Source organism: Hemiscyllium ocellatum, chromosome 8 (assembly GCF_020745735.1).
Source record: "Hemiscyllium ocellatum isolate sHemOce1 chromosome 8, sHemOce1.pat.X.cur, whole genome shotgun sequence".
Classification (NCBI taxonomy): Eukaryota; Metazoa; Chordata; class Chondrichthyes; order Orectolobiformes; family Hemiscylliidae; genus Hemiscyllium; species Hemiscyllium ocellatum.
This window is the reverse complement of record NC_083408.1, coordinates 70138178-70151668: the sequence shown is the minus strand read 5'-3', so window position 1 is coordinate 70151668 and position 13491 is coordinate 70138178. Positions and strand designations below refer to the sequence as shown.

Below are 13491 nucleotides of genomic sequence, written 5' to 3'. Positions count from 1 at the left end.
TGTCTGTCAGATGTTTAAGTACTGACTTGATTTTGACCGTTTCAGGGCTATCTAAGCAAACTTGCAACCCGATTCTTCAATCACTTTCTACTAATATTTCCTTTCCCAAAGCTCCATCCCCATGGCAGTACATATCATGGGCCTTGTGTCCAGGTAGAAATATGGATCAGTTATTTTCTAAACTGTCATTGAGCAAAAGCACATTTTGTCAAATACTTTTGCACTCTTGCGCTCATTAAGACATTTTGCAAGAATACCAATTCAGGAGAAAATCAATATTTATATTGCATGAAAGGGGAATGGCATTGCCAAGTAGCATGCATCTGTTAATATTGATTTGATTTTTAAACTAAGCAGGTAGACTCTGATTAGGCAGGGCATTGTCTTGAGAAATTAACCAGGAGATGGCTGTCAACTATTTTGTTCAATTGGAACAGGCACAGGGCTTGTATATGTTCTTTCTGTCTGCTAAGAACAGGATCTATAGCTTCCAGAACACACAAATATGCCTTGCTGCAAGCTTGAATGATCATCTTAAATTGATTGTCAGCATATATCCTTGCACATTCATTATTATCCATTAGACTTTTTTTTTGCCGAATCACACCTAATGTTAGGCATTGTTTTGAATATTGCTAGTATGAGCTGGTTGGATGCATCGGTAGCCACTCATTATGAACAGCCAAAAGGCTTCCTATTTGATGTGATCTGCCAATTTTTGGGATGTATGGCCTACGCGCCATCACATTGGCACTGAAATTTATATTCCACGTGCCCATGTTTGAGAGAGGCAGAATATCTATTTGACTTGACTGCAGCATCCAGATAGTGGCAACCACCACTTGTATTACTGCTGCAGAGTACTGGTGTAAAACAACTAGTGTCGTTTGTTGATCATACATTTGAAATACCTTACTCTTCTGTGGGTAATCTGATGTAGACTTCTCAGAACTAAAAGTGACCACGCTAAGGCCTTCCACAAGTTTGTGCAAGATAAAATGAGAAGTGATGTAACCAGGATAGCTATTATGCCACAGTATGATTTTGATGTGCCCCATTTCAGAATCAAGTTTGTACAATGGAAAAGTTGGCTTGGGCCCTATTTATGAGGCTATCCAAAAGACCAATTTTATAGCATATGAAACTAGGAATCTCAATTTGTGTACTGACCAATGATGCTAGTTTTGTTGTAATAATCAACCTGATTGATTTCTCAGTGAATACATTGAAGAAAGGAAACTGATTTGACTGTTTCACTTCAAACGTGAATTTGAGCACAGGATGAGACCCATTAAAATCGGTCAGAAATTCTTTTAAGCAGCTGTGGATTGAAGGATGGCAAACATTATCATCAACATATTGGAAATATTCAAGGGGTAGCAGGCTCATGGTCATTCTATTAAAGACCCATTTCTCATGGAACTCAAAGATATTTGAGAGCATTGTGTATAGTAGACATCCCATGGTAACACCATCTATGTTGTAGAAGCTGAATGCAGCTGAACAGGTTGCTGAGTTCACAAGTTGTACAAATATTGATTCATGTAATGGTGACAGGTCTAAATTGTCATGATACAGTACTGCAGCCCAGATGTTGATGGCTTCTTTGAGCACATGGGGACTGCATTGCTGTTCATATGTAAGTCCTCTGATCCTTTTAAATGTGAAGGAATCTTGCATTGTATGAATCTGTAGTTTGCTGTTTGTCTAAACCTGGTCTTGACTCCTATTCAATAAAAAGCACACCACTTAGTCCACTCACCAAGGCACAGGATCAGCACATTAGTAAATCATGACGCATTCATTTGAAAGCTGCAACAAATGCACGAGTACAACTGTACCAGCATCTGTATTATTAACATGATTTTTTTTTTAAATGGGAGTGTGATAAGTTCATCCACACAGTGTTGCTCATATCTTGCATACTGTTCTGTTCACCAGTCACTTCTATGCTTATGGACTTACTTTGGGTCCTGGACCAACAATGTTTTAATTTTTTAAATTCTTATTTTTGTTTTCATATTCCTCTAGTGCCTTGCAGCTCCTCTAACCTTCTACCTATACTTCAACTCTCTGCTTTCCTTTTAAGATACCCTTAAAATTGGCCTCACTATTTGTGAATTAATTTCAAAGCTGGTTTTCTCGTTCCTCTGTGAAATTCCTTTGGCTGTTTTAATATATTAAAGATATTATCCAAATGCAAGTTGTTATTGTGATTTGGAGGCAGGTTTATCAAACCTTAATGCCTGAGCTGCTGACTGAAATCTTAATCTTTAGAGAAATCTCCCTATTCAGAATTTGAGCACTTAATGCTGGTCTCATCAGTGAAAGGTAGTTAGAGATTGCTGAGCCCCATGAAAAGGTACTTTTTGAAATTCCTCTATTCATTGCTTTAACTCACCGGCATTTGGTGGTTGATTATTTTTAAAAGCGTAGCAGAGATTGATAAATGACAATTTGGTATGAATGCAATTTCAATTCAAGAAAACATGTACTGGCCTCTACTGTTCTGATTGGCAAAGTATTGTAATTTATAACTTTATTGGATCATACACCTTAAGATCTGGTGCAGGCCATTCAAATCTGCTTCACTATTCAACGAGATCATGATAAACTCCTATTTCACTTTCCTGTCTTTGCTTTGTAATCCTTGATTCTTTTACTGATGAAAATTCTGTCTGTCTCCACCTTGAATATATGCAACGATTCAGGCACTACAGTCCTCTGCGCACAGAATTTCACAAATTCACTACCGTCTGAGAGAAAAAATCCTTCCTCATCTTTATCTTAAAAGAGCAACTCCTTACTCTGAGATTATGCCCTCTGGTTCTCGACCATACCGCATGGGGAAACAATCTTTGTGCATTTACCCTTCAGGTCCCCTCATGATTTTTTTGTTTCAATAAGTTCCCCATCCCCCCCAAAAAAAAAGCAACAAGTGCAGGCATGGTCTGTTTAATCATTCCATACCTGGGATCAGTCTGGTTATCCTTCTCTGGACTGCCTTCAATGTTAGTGCATCTTTCCTTGGGCAACAGGACTAAATCTGTTCACAGTATTCTAATTGCCTTCTATGGTTTCAGTAAGGCCTCCCTATTTTATACTCTCTTCCATTTGAAATAAAGGCCAACCTTCCATTTGAATTCCCCTATTACGCATTGAGCTTCTTTGCTAGCTTTTTTTGTATTTATGCACAAGGACACAAATCTCTTCATGCTACAGCTTTCTGCAGTTTTTGTCCTTTGAAATCATATTCAGCTCTTCTCAGCCTGCCAAAGTGTATAACCTCACATTTTCCACATTATATTCCATCTGTCATGATGTTGTCTGCTTACTTAAATTGTCTACGTCCCTCTGTATGCATTTTGTGATCTTTGTTACTTCCTACATATTTTTATGTCATCACAAACTTAGTCATCACAAACTTAGTTATAATATGTTCACTTTTCTCATCCAAGTCATTAATGTATGCAATAAGTCGCTATGGCAGTCCACTAGTTATAGAGTCATAGAGATGTACAACACAGAAAAGACCCTTCGGTCCAACCCGTTCATGCTGACCAGATATCCCAACCCAATCTAGTCCCACCAGCAAACACCCGGCCCATATCCCTCCAAAGCCTTCCTATTCATATACCCATCCAGATGCCTTTTAAATGTTGCAATTATACGAGCCTCTACCACTTCCTCTGGCAGCTCATTCCATACACGTGCCACCCTCTGTGTGAAAGTGTTGCCCCTTAGGTCTCTTTTATATCTTTCTCCTCTCACATTAAACCTATGCCCTCTATCTCGGGATTCCCCCATTCCAGGGAAGAGACTTTGTCTACTTGCCCTTTCATGATTTTATAAACCTCTGTAAGGTCACCACTCAGCCTCCAACGCTCCAGGAAAGCAGCCCTACTGTATTCAACCTCGCCCTATTGTTCAAATCTTCCAACCCTGGCAGCATTTTTGTAAATCTTTTCTACACCCTTGTACGTTTCACAACAGCTTTGCAAGCAATATTCCAAAAGTGGCCTAACCAATATCCTGTACAGCTGCAATATGACCTCCCCAACTCCTGTACTCAATACTCTGACCAATAAAGGAAAGTATACCAAACGCTGCCTTCACTTACAGGTTACTATCTTGAAATTGCCCTCCTGATTGCAACTCTGCCTTTTATTAGTTAGCTAATCCTCTATCTATGCTAATATACTGCCTACAACACCATGAATCTTACTTTACTTTAATGTGCAGTCTTTATCAAAAACATTATAAAAATCCACATATATTCACTGCTTTCCCTTTATCTAAGCTGCTTCTTACTATCTCAAAGAATTCTAGCAAGTGTGTCAGGCATGATTTCCTGAAGCCGTGAAGCCATGCCTTTGTGAAGCTGTGCCTTTTCTGCTTGATCATATTATGTACTTTTAAATGACCTGTTGTTTCCTTTCAATAGATTCAACTAACAGATGTTAAACTAACCGACCAATATAATTACCTTTATTTTGCTTCCTTTTTTCAATAAGCATGTTAGATTTGCAGTTTTCCAATCCTCGGAGTTTTCCAGAATATGAGGTTTCTTGAAAGATTACTAACCGTATATCCACCATCTCTAGCTTTTCTTTTAATCCTTCATTTTGCTTGCACCCCATGGCCTTAGTTTCCCCGGTGCTTTTTCTCTAGTTATTGTATTGCCGTACCTCCTTTGATAGTACAGTAACTTTGGAATGCTGTTTGTGTTTTCTACTGTGCAAAGTTTTTATTCAGTTTTTCTGCCTTTTCCTTGTTCTCTATTATTATTGTCTCAAAATTTATCTTTTTTCTCTACTCTGTTTTTGGTCATCTTTTGGTTTTTATAACTTTCCCAATCATCTACCTTATCACTAATCTTTGCCACATGGAAAGAAAAAAAAATGCAGTTGATGTTATCCTTAACTTCATTGGTATTAACATAAAATCATATTTTCCAGCTTCGTGTTATTTGCAATTTGTTTGATAGGATGTTGCAGATCACAGAATCTAAATAGTAAATATTTTTCTTTGGTAGCTTCCTATTCTTGAGGAAAATGGAATAACTCACATAATATGTGTACGGCAGGATATCGAGGCAAATTTCATCAAGGCAAATTTCCAAGAGAAATTTAGGTAAATATTTGAAATTATCCTCTTAAAAATGTTTTTGTGTTTTTGCTATATAGTCACCTTTATTAGGATCAAGCAAAATTCTTGACTGTGCCATTGAGCATCAGAAACAATTGTAACAGCGATTATAAACTTGACAATTCTCTCCACCTTTTTCCTAACTTCAGGAGAGTGATTTGAGAGAGGGAAGGAAAGATGGTTAGGTCACTTCTACCATATTGGTTCTTCTAAACAAGCCAGCTAAGAAATATCTAGACTTGTTTACCCGTGGGATCTAGATTTTGTTAGCAAGGCTAGCATTTGTTCAACATCCTTAATTACCTTTGAACTGTGTGGCTTGCTAGAATATTTCAAAGGGCAGTTAAGAGGCAAACATATTGATGTGGGTCTGTTGCATTAAAGTCGGCAGATTTCCTTCCCTAAATTGCATTAATGAATCAAATGGGGTTTTATAACAATGATAGTTTGTATTGAGTCACCATTACTGAGGCTAGCTTTATATTACAGATGCATCATTTGAATTTCAGTTTCACCAACCGTTAGCCTGGGCCTCCATAATACTCCAGTAACATTGTCGCTTTCTGAAAATTCATTTATGGATGAGGATGTCGCTGGCTAGGCTAGCACGTATTGCCATTTGCCATTGTGCAGAGGGTAGAAAAGAGTCAAATCCAGGCTAGACCAAGTAAGGATGGCAGTTTACTTTCCTAAAGGACATTAGTGAGCCAGATAAGATTTTTTTTCCAATAATTGGCAATAACTTATTGGGCATCATTAGATTCTTAACTAGACTATTTTTATTGAATTCAAATTCCATCATCTGCCGTGTCAGGGTTTGAGCCTCTGTCCCGAGAGAATTACCTGTGTCTCTGGATTAACAATTCTGCAGTTGCGCCACCGTCATCCCTCTGGACTATCTTATGCTCTCGATTGTGGGATTTACAATGAGGAACATACAAAAAAAATTCTTCACTTGATGTTTACCTTGTGCTTGCAGATATTTAGTTTTGGATATTGCTGACAATCCAGTGGAGAATATAATACGATATTTCCCTGTGGTAAGTACTTTCTACATTTCTGGTTGTCTGTATTTCTTGTGTTTCTTCCAACTTATATAATACATTACTTTTTTTTAAAAAATCCAAGTTTTGTGAACATGTGTCTCGTATATTATAACCTGAATTTAACTATCAGTAATGTTTAAAAGGTAGAATTGCATTTGTTCTAGTTTTAAATATCTATTATTCCATCATTGTGACTGTACTTCTCATTTTTTTTGTCAGGATAACTTTGTTTTATGAAACTGATCTCAACCAAATGAAACATCCAGCACTTGTTACTAAAATGAACATACAAATGTTGTAGCATCCCAGCAAAAAGTAGAGTTTACGTTTCAAGTAGAGTATTGCTGTTCAGAACAGAAATTGGTTGGAAAATGGTGACGTTTTAATATGATTTTGCTACAGATGCAAAGGAGGAGCAAAGTGGGGGGAGGTGGCAGGTGGTGTGGAGGACTAGTGCAAAAGACTAAAGTGTTGCTAATTGGAGTCAAGGAGGAATAGAGGTGTAGCACAGATGTAAATTAAGGTGTGCAAGGGTCAGAGTGGGTCCTCATAGCTGAGAGCAAAGTAAACAAGACAAGTCTGTTGAGTGTAGAGAGAATATAAGAAAAATGGAAGGTAGATGTCATGAGTTCAGTCTCTGAAGTTGTATAATTTAGTATTGAGTCCTAGAGGTTGTAAAATGTCAAAATGGAAAATGAGGTGGTATATGCTGTGCTTTGATGGAACATTGTAATAGGCTCTGCACAGATATGTAACAGAAAGAGTCAATGAAGCTCATGCCATTGATGTAATGCACATGAACTTCCAGGGGGCATTTGATATGATTATGGCAACATTGATGCAAAAGTGAATAAATGATCAGAAACAGCAAGTAACAGTGGATATTTATTTGACTAGGAGAGGGTATGTGGTCCAGCTGCCCAAGGCTCAGTTTTAGGACCCTTGCTTGTCTTCGCATACATTAATGATTTAGATTTTGATGTACACCTGGAAAATTTGATGTTTGTGAATGATACAAAGTTTAGCAGCGTTGTAAACTGTGAGGAAGATAGTGAGAACTTCAAACGATAGAGACAGATTTGCAGAGTGAGTGTATAGTGGTAGGTGAAGTTCAATGTAAAAAAGTTAAGATACAAAATAAGGAGTAACACTAAAGGAGGTGCAAGAACAGAGGGACAAGGGTGAGTAAGTGCACAGACCATTGAAGATGCAGACCAGTGGAGACAACAATTGACAAAACCTGTTGTATTCTGGGCTTTCTTAATTGCACCTTGGAGTAGAAGAGCAAGGAGGTGATACTGAACTTATAAGACACTTGTTAGACCTTGGTTGGAGTATTTTGAACAATTCAGGGTGACATAGTCTGAAGAATGTAAAAGTATTGGAGTGAGTGCAGAAGAGTTTTACAGGCATGGTTCTAGGGATAAGATACTTCGCTTAAGAGAATATATTGGAGAGCTTCGGACTGCTCTCCTTGGAGAGAAGAAAGCTAAGAGGAGATCTGATAGAAGTTTTCAGAATGATGAGTAGGCGCTGGGGTGAAACTGCTGCTCATAAAAGAATCAAGAATGCGAGGATGCGGATTTAATGTCTCACAAAAGAAGTAAATGTAATGTACGAATAAAACTTTTCTAAACCAAGTCTGGAATACATGGGATGGAGGTATGGTGGCGGCAGTTTCATTTGAGGCATTCCAGAGGGCACTGTGATTTTTAAATAGCCTGCCATGTTGTTTCTGTGTGGAAAAGGCAGGAGAGTGGCACCAAGTCATGGTGCCCATTTAGAGAGCGGGTGCAGATTTGAAGGGCTGAAAGGTTACTGCCTCTCCTGGAACATTTCTGAGGTACATGCCAGGAATATTTTGCATCATTATGGTTCATGTTCAGAATTAGTTTCAGGAAATAATCAATATTGGCTTTGTTTCCTGGTAGCCAAACAATCTGAATTGTGTTTGGACATGATTATTGTATCAAAATTCATCAGCTACAACAGAATATGTATTGACCTCACACAGCTCAACAAAATAATAGCTAGGGAAATCCATCCAAGACAAGTAACTTGGGATGAAGGCTGAACGATAAATAAGTCTTGGCGGAAGAGACACTTAGCTCTAGCAAGTTAAGGTTTCTTGAATTTAAGTAATTGTATACAGATTACGTTATACACTTAGTAACAAGAAGAGTAGAAGACATGAATGTCTCTAACTACTACTGCTGAGATTTACCCAATGCTCCATAAGACCATAAAATCTAGGAGCAAAAGTAGGCCATTCAGCCAATAGAGCAGCGAAAGTGAGGACTGCAGGTGCTGCAGAGTCAATATTAGAGTGGTGCTGGAAAAGCACAGCAGGTCAGGCAGCATCCGAGAAGCAGGCATATCAATGTTTCTGCAACCCAGAGAGGTGGGAAGGAAGGTTGGCAGGTAGGACAGGTCACGAGGATGGTGCTGAGCTGGAAGGTTGGAACTGGGGTAAGGGGGGGGAGGGGCAGTGAGGAAACTGGTGAACTCCACGCTAAGAGTGCAATAGGTGGATGCTCATTCATCCAGTTGAGTCTACTCTGCCATTCAATGTAATCATGGTTGATCTGATCATACTTAGTTCCATTTTCCTGCCTTTCTTGTAGAACCCTTGATTCCCATACTGATTGATAATCTGTCTATCTCAGCCTTGAATATTCTTAACTACACAGCCTTGAGAGACCTCTTCTGTAAAGAATTCCACAGATTCACCACCCTCGAAGAAATTCCTCCTCATCTGTATTTCAAATGTGCTACTCTTATGGCCTGTTCATCCTCAACTCTCCCACATGGGGAAGCAACCTTTTTGCATCAACCCTGTCTCTTCTATGTTTCAATAAGGCTGCCTCTCATTTTTCTAAACTTTGAGTACAGGGTCAATCTAATGAACCTTCCCTCGACCACCTCCAATGCCAATATATCTTTCCTTAGATTAGGGTAAATAAGACTGTACACAGTATTCTAGCTTTGGTCTTACTGGTGTCTTTTATAGTTTTAGCAAAATCTCCCTACTCTTATATTCCATTCCCTTTGAAATAAAGCCCAAACTTTCCTTTGCCATTCCTATTGCCCACTAAACTTGGATACTAGCTTTTTGCATTTTTGCATAAGGATGCAAATCCCTCTGTGCTATAGTTTTCTGCAGTCTTTATCTATTGAAATCATACTTCACTCCTCTCCCCTTCCTGTCAAAGTGCATAACCTCACATTTTCCCTCTTGTTCCAACGACCATGTTTTTGCCCACTCATTTAACCTGTCTATATTCCTCCACAGACTCTTATCTTCACCACTTGCCTTTCCACCTATTTTGTGTAATCTTGTAAACTTGGCCATAGTTCATTTCACTTTCCTCATCCAGATATGGCACACTGCTAGTTACAGGTTACCAGCCTGAAAATGCCCTCCTTATTCCAATTGTCTTCTGCCAGGCAGTCACACCTCAATCCGTGCTAATGTATTCCTTTCAACACTTTTTTTGGTCTCCTTCCCTTTATAAATAAAAGCGTTACATTGGCTTTCAGAATGGCTTTCTGGACTTTTTCAGAATGTAAGGATTTTTGGAAGATTACAACCAGTTCCTCCACTATCTCTGTAGCTTCTTTTAATACTTATTATGATAGAATTAAAACTTGAACATATTTCTACTTGGAATAGGTCTTGTACCTAATTAGAACTGGTAAGTTTTAGGTGTACTCAAAACACAATCTATAATAGTGTTTGATATAGGTCTTGCAATTAAAGTTAGTGTACTCAAAATTTTACAGTATCATTAATTTGTCAAGGATATACTTGACAATGAAGTTGAATACCTAAGTTGATTGATAAAGCGATGCTTATGGATATTTTAAGTCTTTCTCATTTTGATGTACTTTTTACACCCTGTTCACTGCTATGTGTGGCCATGTTATACAGAAGGATATTAATATAATAATACCCAGTACATTCAACAGAAATGTTGTTTGTCAGTCATCTTAATCATTTCAAATGAAATGGTTTAGCATCATCACTAATTGAGAAAATTCAGACAAATGCGTGAATGGATGTAAGTTTGCTTCATTTTCAGACATTTCATCACCATATTATGTACCATCGTCAATGAGCCCCTGGTGAAGAGCTGGTGTTACGTTCCGCTTTCTATTTGTGTTTAGGTTTCCTTGGGTTGGTGATGTCATTTCCGGTGTTGGTAGTGGTATTTCCTGTGCTTTTTCTCAGAGGGTGGTAAATGGGGTCCAAGTCGATGTGTTTTTTTGATCCCGGTTGGCTTGCTGTGCTTCCAAGAATTCTTGTGCAGTCTCAGTTTGGCTTGTCCAAGGATGGATGTGTTGTCCCACTTAAAGTGGTGTCTTTCCTCGTCTGTATGTAAGGATACTAGTGATAGTGGGTCATGTCTTTTTGTGGCATCACCAACCCAAGGAAACTTAAACACAAATGGAAAGTGGGAAATAACACCAGCGCTTCACCAGAGAAATACTGATGATGTTACCTAGTATTGTGATGAAACATCTGAAAATGAACCTTCCAACTTACTGAGCAAACTTACATCCAGAACCTCAAACTGAGCTGCAAACCTTCTCAAAACTTGCTAAAATGCATGAATATTAACTTCTTGTCACATTTACAGACTTTATTCTTACTCCTTAACTTTGTGCCTATGATATTGATAGTTTTTTAAAAATAATTATCTGAAGTGTATGTTGAAAGGTTTGACTTGTTCTTATTTTGCATACAAAATATCTTTTCATTAAACATCAAAAGATTGAGTGTATTCCATCCAATATCTGTGCAATTAGCATTGAACTGGTGCCTTTTGTTTTGACAGTATAAATGTATTTCCAGGTTCATTCATTAATTGTCTAAAGCAACCTTTGCTATACAGATTTCTTTCAAATAAAATACATGAAGATTCCATCTTGGGTGTTCCTGATATCTCTCAACAGATATTGTTATTTGTACATGCACACAAGTACGTGTATGGAATGAACTGCCAGAGGAAGTGGTGGAGGCTGGTACAATTACAACATTTAAGAGTGATTTGGATGGGTATATGAATAGGAAGGGTTTGGAGGGATATGGGCCGGGTGCTGGCAGGTGGGACGAGATTGGGTTGGGATATCCGGTTGGACCGAAGGGTTCGTTTCCATGCTGTACATCTCTATGACTCTATAGTGGAAAGGCAGAATGTGGGTTGAGGTCTACAGTTTTATCCAATGGTGTTTCTAATTCCTGATTGTTTCATAGAAATGCTCTGAAGCAAAACAGTATATCAAAGTCCTGTATGCATGTGATTTAATAAGCTGTTATAGTGTGTTTATTATCACCAGACATCTCTTGTACGTTTGTGCAATTCACTTGCATAATGAATATCCGAGCAACAATGTTAAGAGCATAACTCCAAAAAAGATCTTAGCTGAAATGCATTCCTATTTAATTGTGAAATATATTCAGTTGCATGTGCTTTGTAGTTCTGCAAGGGGTGAATCGGGTTAGACCAGAAGTCAGATAAGATGTGTAAGTCAGTGTAAAAAGATATCAAAAATGTGCTGTTATAAATAGTTTTTGTGAATCAGCCCATTAAAACTGAAATTACAAAATTGAGAGAATGAATCATCTTAAATTTTGAAATAACAAGGTCTTCCAAAAGTGAAGATTCAGTTTTACCACCCAGTTCAGCAGATGGGTGACTTGAGGTAGCTACTGGAATAATGGGCCCCAGTTATGTAGTATTCCCAATTACGTTTTAATCCTTTTCATAGCAGGGAAGCTGCTGCAGCTTCACCACAATGTAGGTACAGTTTATTGGGAAGTTAGATTGGCCTCAAAAGTAACAAGACTCTCATTCTACCATTTCGCTGGTTGTCAGCATGCCTGGCTGTGTGCTGAATGGCCTGCCTTTCATTCCCATCCACCAGCCAAACTGTTGATTAGACTTTTAAGACCGATTTGCACTTTCCCTGCTCTCTACCAGTCTGAAATTCACTATGGTTTAGAGCCAATCCCTTTGTATTTACTATTTGAGACGTTTGAATATAATATTGCATTCCAGTGGAAGAGCTTTGGTGTATTTACAACACTTTTTGTTGCAAACTTTCTCTTCTAATTTGGGTGTAAGTAAGGAATGGATGTAAGAAAGAAATCTGGTTTGCTTGGTTCACTGTCACATTCAAAAAGTGTGGCCTTGGAATAGCACAGCAGGTCAGGCAGCATCTGAGGAGCAGGAGAGTCTATGTTTCAGGCATAAGCCCTTCACTGTCACATTGTTTGTTACATTTATTGTAGCTTTATTTTATGCTAATCAGACCTGTCTAGAGCCTAGTATAAGCATGTTTAAATCAGCAAAGACTTCCATTAAATGCTAGTTCCCTTTGAAAAGTAATTGTAATACTAAGATTGTGTGAGAAATATATACTTTTATTTTTGTTATTTCTTCAGACAAAAGAATTCATTGATGGATGCTTGGAAAATGGAGGTAAAGATCTGATTTTGATTAGTTTTCATAATGTTTTGCACAATCAAAGCTATGGTGATGTATCCTGGCCACTTTGCTTTCTCAGGGAAGGTTCTTTTGCATGGAAATGCAGGTATTTCTCGAAGGTAAGAACATGATTCACTTTGGAGTTATAATCTAATTATCATGCCCCCCCCTCCACCCCAGAGGAAAATTTGTGATTTTATTTTTTTTCTTCTTTCCTCCAGTGCAGCCTTGGTGATAGCATATATTATGGAAACATTTGGTGTTAAGTATAGGTAAGCAATGAAAAGAAATATTAAGTTTAAGGCGTTGATGACCATACTATATCTGTTACTATTTTAGCTCAACTCAAAGCTGAAGTTACCCTCTCCTAATAATGTAAATGACATTGAAAACCAAATTACTGGCAAGGACAATAATTTTTGCCTATTCTCAATTGGCCTTTTGAGTGTGGTGTTGAGCTACCTCCTTGAACCATTCCAGTTCATCTGGTGTGCACCCATGGTGGTATTAAGAAGGGTATTTCAGGAATTTGCTTCAAACTATTTAGTAGTGATGTTGACAAGTTTTATGAACAATGGTCAATACATTGTTACAAATGTACAGTTTATAACTTTGGATTTTATAACAGTTTCTTTAATTTGGAATAAAATGGAGGAACAAAGAGGGTATGTGATCATAAAACATAGAACAGAACATTTCAGGAACAGTCCCTTTGACCCTCTGTCTAGGCTGACCATGATCCCATTCTAAACTAATCATATCCCTCTATTCCCTACCTATTCATGTTTGTTTAAATGCCTTTTAAA

The 13491-nt window shown here is 38.0% G+C and overlaps 1 protein-coding gene across 2 annotated transcripts in view; it reads left to right on the top strand.

Annotated features, from left to right (window-relative positions):
• styx (serine/threonine/tyrosine interacting protein) overlaps positions 1-13491 on the top strand; it is a 39944-nt gene that overhangs the window by 12216 nt on the left and 14237 nt on the right. For both annotated transcript variants that reach the window (XM_060828444.1, XM_060828443.1), the window contains exons 4-8: positions 5036-5133; positions 6128-6188; positions 12643-12679; positions 12765-12804; positions 12907-12957. In XM_060828444.1, coding sequence (XP_060684427.1) covers positions 5036-5133; positions 6128-6188; positions 12643-12679; positions 12765-12804; positions 12907-12957 — 287 coding nt within the window. The remainder of the gene's footprint in view (positions 1-5035; positions 5134-6127; positions 6189-12642; positions 12680-12764; positions 12805-12906; positions 12958-13491) is intronic.